Raw genomic sequence first — 15,235 nt, 5'->3', positions numbered from 1 at the left:
ATTGCCACATTATACCAAACCCCCCAACTTGGTTGTGAATGATGGGGAGCTGAAATCAGATGCATCTGGAAGGTGCCACCTAGGAAAAGCTGAAATAGATGATGGAAATGTAATGCTGAAAAAGGTTTTAGTGCTTCTGTGCCATCGGTAGAAGATTATACAAAAGAGAGTATTATATATATATATTAATGATAGTTTTGTCAAAGACCTATAAATATATGTATTTTAACCATTTACACATACAAGGTGGGACATGAGCATGTTGCCATGGTCTCTGGATTTTTTAAAAAATCCCTAATTTGACATAATTGAGAGCTCCTTTTGCTATAACCAAGAGTTTATGAACAGGAAATAATGGGCAGAATTTGTAAATGAGAACTCTTGGAGTGAATTGAAATGCCACTATTCCATGTATAACTTTATTAAGATTTATCAGAATGATCCATATAGGTATTGCATTTTTGATCCTGCTAGTAGATTGTAAAAAATAATATTAAAAAGAAACGTTAAAACAAAATGTATATTTGTAGAAAATGTTAGGATCATTAATTTCTAAATATGAGAAAATAGCTTGTATATTTCTGCTGCATTATGAAAATTCCTTTAAAGGAAATTTCTTATTCAGAGCATTCAAGGGGGTTCTTTGGATAGTGCAAAATGTATGTTGCTATCCAGAAACCTGTATACATAAGTGAAGCTAATTAATAACCATGAAGTAGAAGCCAGACAGTATTTATAGCGCTGATAGTACCCAGTGCTAATATGTGTAGATAATTTCTTAACTTTTCTAAAATCTTCATTGCAAAGAAATCCAGAACAATACAGTTTAGATTACTAAAAATGACTTTTGAAATATAGTGTAAGTTCGCATTGTGTCAACATTGTTGATCTTTCATATTAGGATTGACTCTGCATTTAATATACACTCCTATAGCTTTAAATCCCACTGAATTTAAATGGATTTACTCAAGTGAACCTAGACAGATTGCAATTGAAGGCCTTATATGAACCATGGTGTGATTCACTTCTAAGTAAAAATTTATGAGAACAAGCAGCATAGTTGTGATCTTAATAAGTCAGTTGTCTTGAAGTAAAAAAAAATGTTTTCATCCAATGTACTCTGTAATTTTTTTATCAATTGAGGAATATGGCTACAAGACAAGATCACATAATTAAAGAACGTCACTAGAAATCATTCCAGTTCGAAATGTGCTTTAGCAATGGGGAGAATGGAGCAGCAGTATTGGTTTAGTTTAGGAATATTTAACTTCAGGGTTTCTTCATAAAGTCTGTACACCTCCACATGTTGCAGATTTTGCATGTATAACTACTACTTGTAATTTTGAACGGAATATTGATAATTATGTTTATATGAACAATACATGATCTCTCTTCAATATAGGACAAAAAAGGCAGAGCTTAATATGCCAGAAATCCCATCCATACCAAATCCTTTTCCTGAACTTTGTGTCTCTCCATTTACATCAGTTTTATCAGCCAGCCTGTTGCCTAAGGCAAATGCCAGGATAAAACAGGTAAGCATTTTTTTTAAAAAAAAAAAATCTGATAGCCAAACTATGAAGACAAACATGTTTATTCTTTGAAGTTCCCATCAGATTCAGTACTTTTACCTCAAAACCTTTCAACAGTGTTAACATGCAATTAAACCTAGGATTTTCTTCTACTGATTCCTTTTATTGTCAGCTATTTCAAGATAGAATCCTTTATGCTAGTGATCTAGAAATGTTAATTCTATAACCATATTCAGACATTTTGTTTATCATAAACCCAAGCTGGAGTCCATATTGTTGCACCAAATTATTCAAAGTAGATGCTCAAGGCCTGGGCTTTTTCCACACTTCAAAAACGAGATAAAGCTGTGCTCTACCCTATGTTCGTTCTAATCTTTATTAATGTATATGAATACAAGGCCTATTGCAATTATCCAAAATATGATTATATATATGACAAGGGCAATTGAAATCAGATAATACTACAAAAGATCAATTTGCAGGTGGAGAAGGGTGATTGGTAAATATTAATTCTAATCTTGGATTTAATATATTTTTTCTGAAAGTGTCTTATGAACAGGGTTGTTTTTTTTACAAACTGTACTCAATAGTTTTTTTATTAAGTTATAAGGTATTATAAAATATAAAATACAAAAGCAAATAAGAGGACAGGGAGGAGGAAGAGAAAAGGGGAAAGAAAAGTGAGAAAGGATAGTGGAAGAAAAAGAAACTTGACTTCCGACTCTCTCTGTTACAGTAGAATAAGGTTTTAAAAACAAATAACAACTTTTTGTTTTACCATAATAGTATGAACCAGTCATTTCTATAAAGATCTATCAATCTAATTTGTAAAACCCAAATCAACAGTTCTTGAATAAACTTAACAACCATGGGATAAAAGAGGAAGAAACCTGTAGACCAACAAAAGTTCGATCCCTGATATTTTCAGTTTGGGATAGAAAGACTCCTGTTGAATTGAATTGTCGAATCTTTTGAGTGTGTTGCCAGTTAGTGTTGGTAGTATGGGGCCAAATAAATAAGTGGTCTAATTTGGGATAAGCAGTCCCCTAACTTTCAGACCCTCTTAAGTGTTAGATATGGTTTTAAAAATGGGAGACAAGAATGGTCTGTCCTGCAAGGAAGGATGTATGGAATAAAATCCACCTGAATTTGGGAACTTTTGTAAGATACTCCATCTGTAGCATAATCCTTTCTATGCTTACCTAGAGTGCTAGAGCTGAATAACTAAGACTTTGTTCACTTCTTATAAAAATGCAGTGCATTGGATTCCAGTGAATGCATTGAGCAGGGGAGTGTCCTGTATAAGCTGGCTCCCATGAATTCGGATACAAGTTTGTGATTCTGCTTTGTTCAGTCACATAACTAAGAAAGAAATACTGTATGCAACTTTGATTTGAGCAATGACAATTTGGAAGCTTCTGGTATACTTAGCATCAAAACAGCCATGGGAACTGTATAATCTTTTGCTTATTCAATAAATACTTCCCTAACTAAACTCTGTGTATGATTCATGTAAAGGACTACAGCTTGCACATATCCACATACATAGAATCTGGAATTTTTAAATCGTTGGAAATACCTAGGAGAGAGTAGCCTGCTTCTAAATTCTCTCAGACTTACATGGCCTTCAGGAACCAAAGTATCAATTTAGCAGTGATTCCCATAGCTATGTTTCATGTACGGATGCTAGTTGTTTAGTTTTATCATTGAGTATAAAAATATAAATTAGTGTTTGATGGATAATCTTCTCATTAATATTTTAAAGGCTTTGAGATAGAAAAACATCATAATAAAAGAAAGGACTTATTTCTTTCCATTTGTCAAAAAATGGTATAGAGTTTCCTGCTTAAGCAGGGGGTTGGACTAGAAGACCTCCAAGGTCCCTTCCAACTCTGTTATTCTGTTGTTCTACTCTGATTATATTTCTGTTGGAGTGTCACTTATTTGGGAAACACAAGAAATTTAAATTGAATAAGTGGAATGAAAATGTACACTTGCGTGATGGATCTTGTTTTAGTCAAAGATAAGTAGAAATGACTTCTCTACAGATATAGTTCAAGGCAAATCAACTCTGTTAGCTTCCTTGAACGTGATTGGAAGGGGCCAAATAAAATTCAAGAGTATTTAAAGCCCAGGGACATTTTATTCATTTGCTACATTTTTTTTTGGTGTTTATCTGATTCTGGATATTCACAGTTTGTAAATAACTTGACTGCACTAGGCAAAATAAATCTGTTTCTTGTAGGAACACTGGTAATCAAAACTTCAGCACTACTTTTTACTAATTGAGAATTAGAATGGAACCATATAACAGACATCTTACTGCAGATTTTTTTCCAAGGCAGACTGTTTCTTTTTTTAACCTTGAAATTAATGGAAAATGACTTGCAAAATATCGACAAGAAAACTATATATGCCCATGAAATGACCAGGATTCCAATTCAACTCAAAGCAGATTTCAGCTGCCTGACAGTTCCTGACCAACCACGTCTGATCTCTCTCAACAGCTACTTAGGTATTCTGAGCTTTGCTTGCAATATAAAAGAGCAATTGCTGTTCCACTAGCGGCACTTGAATATCTCTGGAAAGCTCTGAGGAACATATAGGTCCTTTTTACAGTAACTCTCACCAAGGTTTCTTGCCTAGTCTACTCCAATTCTCAAAGTGATGCTTCCTCAGATGTGTTTGGCCAAAGGCAATTCCATCCCCACTGCAGGCCTCATCCCTACAGGAGTTGGGTATAAAGGAAGTGGAATTGGAATCCATATGTCTATCTTTCCTCCATAAGTTTTATTTCTTAAACTTTGACAGAGAGGGTGGCCCTTTTATGAAGCTACTTCTTTAAAAAAAATTCTAGGAGAACTAACAAGTACTTTTTAATCCTTGCTGGACAAGTGGATTTTCATGATCTATTTCACCTTCACCCCCTTTTTTATATTAACATTTTGTCCTTTGTCATGGGAAACTGATATTTAGCAGAACCTCAATTTGCTTAATTTGAATGTAGTCAACATTTAGCATTGTTGCCTTGTTACCTGCAAGTACAGAGAAACAGTGATGCTCCCCGTAAATTCTACATGAGTAGAATTTAGTTGTATGTAGACACCTTAAACCAAGTCTAATAATTCCTGTATCATATGTAAACTATGTAGAGCTGGTTGTTAAGTGTTCGTATCTGCATATTTTAAAATAATACATTATAACAGAGAAATATTGACAATTATTAATGTTAAGAGGTAGGTTAGCGTACCTTTTTTTTTAGTTGCCTTAGAACTGCAGCAAGATTTGCTAGTTAGCATTGAATATCTGCAGAGTAAAAAAAAAAGGTTGAATTTCAGCAATATTTTGCAAAGGGCAACTTATTTTTTTCCTGTGCTGCAATAAGCATAAAAAGCACAAACTCGTGTATTGTATGTTAAAAAAAGGAGGTGATATGTACTTCTGAAATTGGGAATAAGTAACTCAAAGAGCGATAAAAAATCATATTCAGTTTTGGAAAGGGTGTTGACGGCAAGAGTTTCCATTAACATCCTGATCAGTGGTGGGATTCAAATTTTTTTACTACCAGTTCTGTGGGCATGGCTTGGTGAGCATGGCAGAGGAAGGATACTGCAAAATCCCCATTCCCTCTCCACACCTGGGGAAGGTTACTGCAAAATCCCGATCAGCTGGGACTCAGGAGGCAGCGAATAGATCGGAGCCAGGGCCAGCCAGAGGTGGTATTTGCCAGTTCTCTGAACTACTCAAAATTTCTCCTCCTGGTTCACCAGAACTGGTCAGAACCGGCTGAATACTAGCTCTGATCCTGATATCCCTTTGCTTGCAGAATATTTTAGTTTTCATGTTATGGTGATATCATACACAACTAGCATAGATGTGAAACATTTACCTTATTAAACCTTTTTCCCTTTGGTTTTATAATCATTGTAATGTGGAAGAGGAGAACAAACTTGAAGTTGGGTTTACGCATTGCACTAAGATTAGTGTATTATGTGACCCTCACAATTTGGTCGAGAAACCATGTGTTGTATTACAAACATATGCCTTCAGTTGCAGTTTATATCAGAAGTTGAAGTTTAGCAAATCATGGCTTTATACATTGTGGAGCCCTGGTAGCTGTGTTTTGACTGTACTGTTAGGTGGGGATGTTGAAGGAATAGAATGCATATTGTGGAATTCACTGTGATTTGCAGTAATATCCTGTACTTTAGGATTCTATATGATAGAAAACACCTAGGCAGCTTTTTTCATATATTCCTCCAAAAATGAGGGAGGCAGAGGTGGTAAAGACCTAATATCTATGATATATGTATGGTTTTCTTCTTTTTCTTCACACCACTGCAATTACAAAGAGAATTGCCTGAAAACGGGGGTGTTCTTGTACAGGTTTTTTTTTTCACTTGAAAGGCTCCTACAGACTCCTGTTTTCATTTAACTAAATGTAGTAAATAATTTAGATTCCTACTTCTATATTTGTGATGGTTGAGTATATATATAGTCATTCTTTACATATTTATGTGTTATGTTTTTAATAGAAAGATTCTACCAAGCCACCCTATCAGTAGCTGTTTTTGCTTTTAGATTATCATGAGTATACCATCCCAGAGCTTCCAGAATTAAAACATTTATTTTATTTCATTTATTGCCATTTATTTGAAGAAAGAAGCGAATGCTGGTGGGATCACCCCAGTCGTGAGGTCACGACAGTTGACTCCCAAATCAGTAAGCCTGCCAAACTAATCCGCCTAGAATAGAAAAGTCATGCTACAAAGACAACTCAAGTTCATATAATATACTCTGGATTGGATTGATTCAGTTTGGGGCATGTCTGTTCCACTTTTAGTAGGTGAAATGCAATCCCCAAAACAACTGATGAATGAAGCAAAAATAATAACCAGGACAAGTTGCATCCTGCAATCTCACAAAAAAGCTACTCTTCATGGCTCATCAATCAGTTGTGCATTTTTTACAGCTTATTCCATTTTGTTCTCTTTCTCAGAGATTGTCTTTTATTCCCAAATCTGCCAGTATATGACCCATGTTTGAAAAACAGCCTGCCATTCATATGTACTATAGAGCCTAAATAAGAATGCGGTTGGGCATACATGGTATAGCTTTCTGTTACCTCTGAATTAGAATTAGAAAGTTATGTATGTTTAAACATAGGCATATTTCTCTGATTTGTAACCCCAAACTATTTTCAAAAACAATGAAAACTAATTTTCTTTTCCTCCTTCCAAGAAGTTCAGTGCATAAAATAAATGCATTAAAAAAAATATCAGCATAGGAAAAAAAATAACTTTTCGTTTTTAAAATTATTTTTATGCATAGTCTGATAATATTATGGGCTGGAGGACTGAGTAAAGCAGCAATCCCTTTACTTATTACTTTTCTTTTTATTACATGACTTAAATTTGAGAGTGAGCATTATACTAGAGCAGTGTTTCTTAAAAGTGTGGTCCTGACACCCCAGAGGGCTCTTCCAAAACCATCTCAAGGGTCTGTGAAATCAAAATTATTTGTTAGCCTATGTTGAGAAACAATGCAATATTAAGATCCCATCAGACAATTGTGAGAAGTACTAGTGGCTGCAAATGTGCCAGTTTTAATTTTTAATATGGCAAAATCGAGAAATATAACACATAGAAGCAAAAACTCTTTAGAGGTTCTTCAAAGCTCCCTTTCTATCTGGAATCAATGTAATTCTTTATGAAGTTGAAAATCCATTGAGGGTAATAGTTTTATTTTTCATTTTTTGCTGCAAATACTTTACATTGTTTTTTATTTATTTAACAATTTTCTACAGTCCATTCACCTAAGTGACGTTTACTTTTTATAGAAAATAAGAACATGAGAAGATTTCCTTTAAGGAAGTGAAGATTATTTGAGGAAATAATTTTGGCAGTGGTGAAATTCTTTTTACTACCGGTTCTGTGGGTGTGACTTGGTGGGCGTGGCAGGGGAAGGATACTACAAAATCTCCATTCCCACCCCACTCGGGGGCCAGCCAGAGATGGTATTTACCAGTTCTCCGAACTACTCAAAATGTCCACTACCGGTTCTCCAGAACCTATCAGAACCTGCTGAATTTCACCCCTGAATTTTGGGTAGAGGAATATAGAGATGCCTCAAAGAAGGAATGCAATCGCAATTATGTAAAGATCACTTCAGCTTGGAGAGAAAAGAAAAGCTCAGGGAGGGAGGGAATCAAAAATTGCCTTGTGACAGAGAATATCTCTGTCAGACTTTCAAGATTCTGTAGTTGTACCTACAACAATGAAGGAAAGATCTAGCAATTCATGAAATGCTTGTTTCCTGATCTGGCCTACTCTGGAGGGCTGGGACACACCACACTTGAAGACATCCACAACAATCTCTTTCCTTTTCTTTCCCTACACCAGGGGTGTCAAACTCAAGTTCTGATCCATGGTGCTTAGATCTGGTCCATGGGGCTGCCCTAGAAACAGCAAAGGACCAGCCAGCAGTGCCTCTGCCAGCCAAAACGGAGCTTTCAGCCATGACAGCCTCCTCCAGCCCTCTGCCAGTGCAGCTTCCCCGAGCTTTGTTTGTGCTGGCAGAGGGCGGCAGGAGGCCATCGTGGCTGAAAACGGAGCCTCAATATGGTGTTTTACTGCCCTGTAGCATTGGGAGATATGAAAATGCCTTTGCAGTGAGTCCGAGTGCAGGGCTACCTCAAGGACGTTACGGAAAAAATTAAAAAGAGGGCTCCTACATTCAGCTTCAAAGTCTTCATTGTCCGGTTATTATTGATTTCTATCAGATTCTACAGGAATTTGCGCCTGCTCAAAAGGAATCTCCTGATCTGAAACTTTTTAAATATTTCTCTTTTTAACAGCACAGCCTCGTGGAGTGTTAAGTAAAAGGCTTGCTTGCAGTGGTGGGTTCCTATCAGTTCAGACCCGTTTGGCCAAACCAGTAGTGGTTTGGTGGCCTGGGTCGTTGGAACGGCAGCGATCCAGGCCTGCCACGCCCCTGAGTGAATCCCCAGTCAGCGCCATTGGCGCTGCCATCTTATTTTTCAGTTCTGCACATGCACAGAACAAATTTAATTGCACTGCACATGCACACGTACACAAGTGAACCAGCAGTCTTGCCGGCCGGAATCCACCCCTGATTGCTTGAGCCTCTTGGAAAATGTGTCCTTCTCAGTAAATAAGGTTGGAAACACAAATAAGACTGAATTCCTATTGTAGGAGAAGAGCTTAGGAACTGTTTGAAGTTATGAAATTATGACAGAGCCCTGAAAAGCTATTTACGACCTGTTTAAAAAATGATGGTTTTGAAATTACACTCACTGCAGGGCCCCCATAATTATGTGAACAAAATTTGGACATTTTACAATCCAACTGCTCTTGCTATGGTCCGCAGGGCCCCCATAATTATGTGAACAAAATTTGGACACTTTACAATCCAACTGCTCTTGTTGTGGTCCGCCAGCAGTCTGTGGAGCTGGCTGTAGAGTCAGACAGTAAGGAGGTTGGGGAGGAACATGGGTCAGTCCTGAAGTCTGGGAAAGGCTCGGATGCCTCTGCGTCAGAGGCAGAGAGGGGGTCAGGGCCATCTGTGCTGCCTCCGGAGCCTCCAGAGTCTGACATCAGCGAGGCAGAGGAACAGGGGGAGCCTGTTTCCAGTACGCACATATGCAGAGCTGCCAGAAGGCAAGAACAGTTAAGACAAAAGGGATGACTTGGGAATAAGGCTTGGAGATGATTGGGCCCTCCCATAAGACATAAAGAAGGAGCAAAGGCACGTAAGCCTTTGCAGGAAGCAACTTTGTTCGTTCTGGAGCTCCATTTGGACTCTGTGTTCCATGTGGCCTTGCAAAGCTAATTGCCAATTAAGTCTTTGGCACGTTTCAAGGGAGATAAAGGTGGGTGCTTATCAGCCTTATCCCAAAAGACTTTGGCAGACTTCTGTCGGACTCTTTACAAACTCTTTTTGACTAATTACGGGCTGTGAATGAACATAATTCACAGCCGTTGAAATAAATAGAGGGTTTTGGGGACTAAGCGTGTTTTTTTTTACTGTCTCAGGAAGCCTAGATCAGAATAGCTTTTATAACTGACCAGCTAACTTTCCCCCACCCCCATCACACCCCCACAGGATCCCCACAGGATCTTTTATGGGCAGACTCCATTACAGTCGTAAGTCGATGACTCCCTGTACATGCTGAAGAAAAGAGATGGTATTATGTAGGGCTTGTAGATAACTAAAGGCAATAAAGAAGTACTTCGTATTTTATGCTGAGGTGATTGCATTGCATTGATTTCATGAGAGTAGGAATAAAATACGAGGTTAGAAAATTTGGCAGCAGATATGGTTGTGTTGTGTTTGGCTTTATAGCTTACTGAGACGGCTTCAATTTAAAAGTAACTAGGCAAGGAGCAAGGGTTTGACCTTGGCTAGATCTTGTAACTACTTCTATTCAGCTTGTTGGGAATTTCACTTTTTTTTTTGTGATTGAAAGCGATAAGAGATTGAAAAAGTATGAAAAAAAAATGACCTTAAAGAAATAATTGCACCATAATAATTATGATCAACAGCATTGCAGATGCTCTGTCACATCTCCAGAACTGTGGCATGTGGTTTGTTTGTTCACTGAAGGGAGCAGATTTCTTTTAAGAAATACAGATCTTTTAGTTCAAAGTGAAAGGAACAGGGAAGCCTAAGTCATAATCACTTCAGGTTGCCTTCCATTATGTATTTTTTAATCACAAATTACTTTTACTTTTTTATATGCAGGCTGCATTAGACAGACAGACACTGAGTCAGTCAGTCAGTTTAATCACACCAGATTGCCTTCTTGCCTATATATTTATCAGCAAATTGCTTTTTTATATGCAGGCTGCATCCAATAGATAGATTAGATAGACAGGCAGGCAGGCAGGCAAGACCTGCGTTATGAACAGTGAGGTAAAATGTTGCATGCTAGCTGATTGGCTGAGCTGCTGTGTTGTCACTGAATCAAAAGGTCAAAGTTGTCAAAGCTCTGGTTTCAGTTTAGGGAGCTGGGATGTTCATTACTGAACATTAATAAACCAAGAGCTCCAGAGATGTCCATTAAAGATAAAGCAATTAGCTAGACCAGAAATTGACAGCTAAAATTCCAGGACTACTACTAGCTCCTCCCTCCAGCCTCTGAAAGTTATTACTGCATTGCAATGTGTAACGTGATGGAAAGGAACAATGATTAAATACCTTCTGAGAGTATATTAACTATATTGATTAAATGGAAATAAAATGAAAGGAATTTTTATCCTGGTTCCTGAGCTATCAAATGCCAGAGGCTATCTGCAAATATTGGGCAAGAGTGCAAAAGTTTGAGGAACAGTGGAAACTTCGTCTCTGCGTTTGGAAGCATTTGTGTAACCTTGTTTGCTGGGGTCGTTTCATATGAGAAATCATCTCTTCTTGGATGTGTCTTTGCTGCATGAAAATTGTAGGACTCTGCTTTAGTGCTTTTGTCTGGTCCTTTTGTCTGGTCTCCTGAAGGTTTGCCACACAAAGAAAGGATAAGCTGCAACAGCAATAACCAGATGTGCTCTGGCATGTTAAGGCTCCTGTATTAAGAAGTAAGCTATTTGTTTCCATAACTGATTAGGATTTAATTCTTTAATTTTGCTAACTAAAGTAACCCAGATGCACATTGTTCTCCTTTGTCTATCATCCGTGGTCAGTGAACTGCATTCCACTGGCTGCTTATCCAGCTATTTGAAGAAAATAAGATAGTTCTGGCATGAATTACTGGGGTCTACATGCTGAAGGAATTTTAAGAAATTAAGGAAAGAAATATGTGAGTAAAGATAGATAGACAGAAAGAAAGAAAGATAGATGATAGATAGATGATAGATGATAGATAGACAGACAGACATGCTTCACGCTTACATATTTCACGAACTGCAGCAGCTGTTAAACAAGAAAATAAAAGCGGTCCTGGACTTTTGCTGATGCAGCTGGTTCAGTTTAGCCTTCTGCTATTTCACATGGCAAGAAGTTATCCTCAGTTGACCTTAATTCAGAACAAGGCGGAGTCTACTTGCAGCTACTTCTTGTATCCTAGTCAAAAAGTAAAGTGGCATTTGATCTGAAGGCGGCGTCAGCTTCCCTGGACCAATCCAGCATCAATTTTTGACGTGTATAGCAGTCTTGATTTTGAATATTTCCTGACTTGACTAAACAGCACTTTGGGTTTCACATCTTGTTTAAAAGTTACTGCTTGCAATAACATAGGATTTAAGATACTGTCTTTCCTTTCAAATAAGGGAAAGGGATCTGTCTTTGGGGGAGAGGAGGAAGAGAGAAATCGGATGCAATTTCTTGCTTGCTAGATAAAGGCACAGCTGAAAGAAACAGGCTTTGACTAAATTATCTCCCTGAGTTAAAACTTGTTTCTTTAACCACAATACACCAAAGAGTCATAATGTGTTTTCAAGGGCAGGAATGGAGCCTTCCCTTGTCTGCTCTGCACCTTCCGATTAGTTGCCATTGGTCAGTTCTATCTGGACAGTCCTTAATTGGCTTTCTGAAGGAGTATATTCAAATAAACAGCATGCCTTTGATTATCTCTTTCCAATGGCCCTTTGTGAGGTGTGGCTGTCTTCTTCGGGCATTCATCTTTCTTTTGCCAGTCATTTGGATCAGGAACTTTAGTTTAGCTGTCAACAATCGAGATGAACTTGTACAGAAGAAGAGCAACTTTGCCTGTGATTTCTCCAACAGTTTTCCACAGAAGGGTAGGTGACTTTGTGTAGTGTGGAGTGAGGAAGGTCTGTCATAAAAATACATGCTGTTACGAAGTTAGGTGTAACACAATATGTGGAGCTATAAGGAAGAGTTGAAGTGGCAGGTAGGAAGGAAAGCTCAATGGCACAGACTTGGTAGGAGCTGTCTCCTCCAGGAAGTGGCTCAGGTGTGGGATATAATGTATGTTGATGGACTGTCCTAATATTAATGGAGGCCAAGATTTTTTAAAATCTTCCTTGAACTTATTTTTATGCTTGTATCGTACATGTTTTATAAGATAGCCTTTGTCACTGAAACTGTTTACAAGTCTCAGTGTAACATTGCTTTTTTTGTTGTTGTTATTGTTAAAAAATGTATTTGCTCTATAGCCCAGTTTAAGATTGCGGCTGATCTTTATATTTGAAATGGCAGAATATTCAGGTAGGTTCTTTGTGAAGTTTAAAAAGTTGCATCTGATACTGTCCCATGGAATTAGGAGTTGGATTAATTTCTTACACTGTTTGTGTTTGCTTATTTTCATCGGAGGGGATAGTTGGAAGGCAACTTTGCAATTGATGAATAAGAGTTTATTTTTTTTACATGTAAAGTTGCTACATTGTTTGGATATTGCTCAAGACATCAGTCCTAGTGCAGCTAATGATTTATAATGCAGCTATAATTTACATAAAAGTAGTCCTTGACTTACACTTGTAATTGAGCCTGGCAATTACAATCATAAGTCATGACCGTCATAAAGCAGGTCACATGACCCTGAGTGGTTGTTAAGTGGCTGCCATGGTCAATAAGTGAATGCCGTGGTCATTGTTTGTTTATTTTTGCAGGAAACTAGAAGTTAATGCTGGTTTTTGGCCAACCATTGTAATGCACAGTTGTGTTTCTGCATGGCTCTGCAAATGGACATAAATGCAGGGCAGTTGTCAAATATCTAAAACATGGTCATGTGACAATGGGTGGGGCAGTTCCAGAACTTTGAAACTGGTCATAAGACTTTTTTCATGGGTCTGTTGCAGAGGTGGTATTCAGCAGGTTCTGACCACTTCTGGAGAACTAGTAGCGGAAATTTTGAGTAGTTCAGAGAACCGGTAAATACCACCTCTGAACTGCCCCTGCCCCCATCTATTCTCTGCCCCCCGAGTCCCAGCTGATTGGGAAGGAATGGGGATTTTGCACCAACCTTCCCCTGGAGTGGGGAGGGAATGGAGATTTTACAGCAGTGGTAGTCAACCTGGTCCCTATCACCCACTAGTGGGCATTCTAGCTTTCATGGTGGGCGGTAGAGGTTTGCTGTAACTCTGCTTTATAAATTTTATAAAGTAAAGTTACTTCCCTACTTTATAAATCACCATTACTGTGGAACCGGTGGGCGGTTAGAAAATTTTACTACTAACAGAGATGCAAAAGTGGGCGGTAGGTATAAAAAGGTTGACTACCCCTGTTTTACAGTATCCTTCCCCTGGAATGGGGAGGGAATGGAGATTTTACAGAATCCTTCCTCCGCCACACCCACCAAGCCATGCCCTCCAAGTTATGCCACGCCCACCAAGCCATGCCCACAGAACCGATAGTAAAAAAAATTGAATCCCACCACTGGTCTGTTGTAAGTATTAACAGTCTCTAAGGCCATACATGCATATGTATATTTACACACACACACACACACCAATTTGGGTAGGAAAAAATACTGAAAACATTAAAAACTTATTATTTTGGAGAAGTATTTGGTATACACAATGCCTTAAGGCTTAACACTAAAAATGAATCATTCATTTTGTCTTCTGTTTATCTAAAACAGGACCCTCTTGTTGCATTACAGTGCCCATATTCTCAGCCAGTATAGAGAAAGTGAATCCCAAACTTACATAGAACACCAACATGGGAAAGCTTGAGTCTGATGTAAGTTTTGTATTCTCAGTCTTCCAACATAATTTTTGGGCCTTGAAAACTTTTATATAGCCTTTTAAATACAGGGCTCCTATTTTAGTTCCTACAAGAGAAAAATAAATAAATCTACTGAATTTGTGTGTATAATTGAGGAAAGCCAGTAGGAACATTGTTAAAGGCCTTCCTGTCACATTTACAGCCATTAAAATAACCATTTTGAATCAGACCAGAAGCCTACCTGAATCAGCCATCAGTCTCCTTGTGAACAATCTGGTTCAATTCGGAAGATTTATATAGATTAGAACATGAAGGCGTGTTCCCTAGAATCTAATATTTGGATATATATACTGTCTGATCCTAAGGTATGTCTATCCATTGTAAGTTGTTGGTAGGCTTATTCTACTTATAAAGATGTTTACAAGCTTTTTGACAGCAGAGATAATAAATGCATATATTTACATGTACCTTCTTTGTGTACGGTTATATCAGTTTTTTCTTCTACTCATCAAACCTATAAATCGCAAGTTCATTTCTTTTAGTAAAAAGTCCATAAGGGGTTTCCAGTCATTAATAACTATAACAGTTACCTTCCTTTAAGCAAACAAGTTAATTTTGCCATCTCTGCTGGTTCCATCGTCATCTTCGCCAAACATTATTCCATTGTACGCATATCAAAGTCTTTCCATTTTTGTGCGTATAATTTAGGTAGTCCTCTACTTACGGCCACAATTGAGCCCCAAATTTCTGTTGTTAAGTGAGACATTTGTAAAGTGAGTTTTGCTCCATTTTACAACTTTTCTTGCCTCCGTTGTTAAGTGAATCACTGCAATTGATAAGTTAGTAATCTAGTTGTTAAGTGAATCTGGCTTCCCCATTGGCTTTGCTTGTCAGAAAGTTGCAAAAGTTGGTCACATGATCTTGGGACCCAGCAACAGTCATAAATATGAACCAGCTGCTATAAGCTTCTGAATTTTGATCACATGATTATGGGAACGCTGGAAAGGTGGTAACTGTGAAAAATGGTCATGTCACTTTTTCAGTAACTTTGAACGGTCACT

At 37.9% G+C, this 15,235-nt stretch overlaps 1 protein-coding gene across 1 annotated transcript in view; it reads left to right on the top strand.

Moving 5' to 3' along the window:
- GRB14 (growth factor receptor bound protein 14) overlaps positions 1 to 15,235 on the top strand; it is a 62,706-nt gene that overhangs the window by 1,030 nt on the left and 46,441 nt on the right. The window contains 1 exon segment of the mRNA XM_081936551.1: positions 1,403 to 1,535. Within this exon segment, the coding sequence (XP_081792677.1) occupies positions 1,403 to 1,535 (133 nt within the window).

The sequence above is a fragment of the Natrix helvetica genome (assembly GCF_964273705.1).
Source record: "Natrix helvetica genome assembly, chromosome: 1".
Classification (NCBI taxonomy): domain Eukaryota; kingdom Metazoa; phylum Chordata; class Lepidosauria; order Squamata; family Natricidae; genus Natrix; species Natrix helvetica.
Note: the sequence above shows the minus strand (reverse complement) of the source record. Positions and strands in the feature narration are given on the sequence as shown.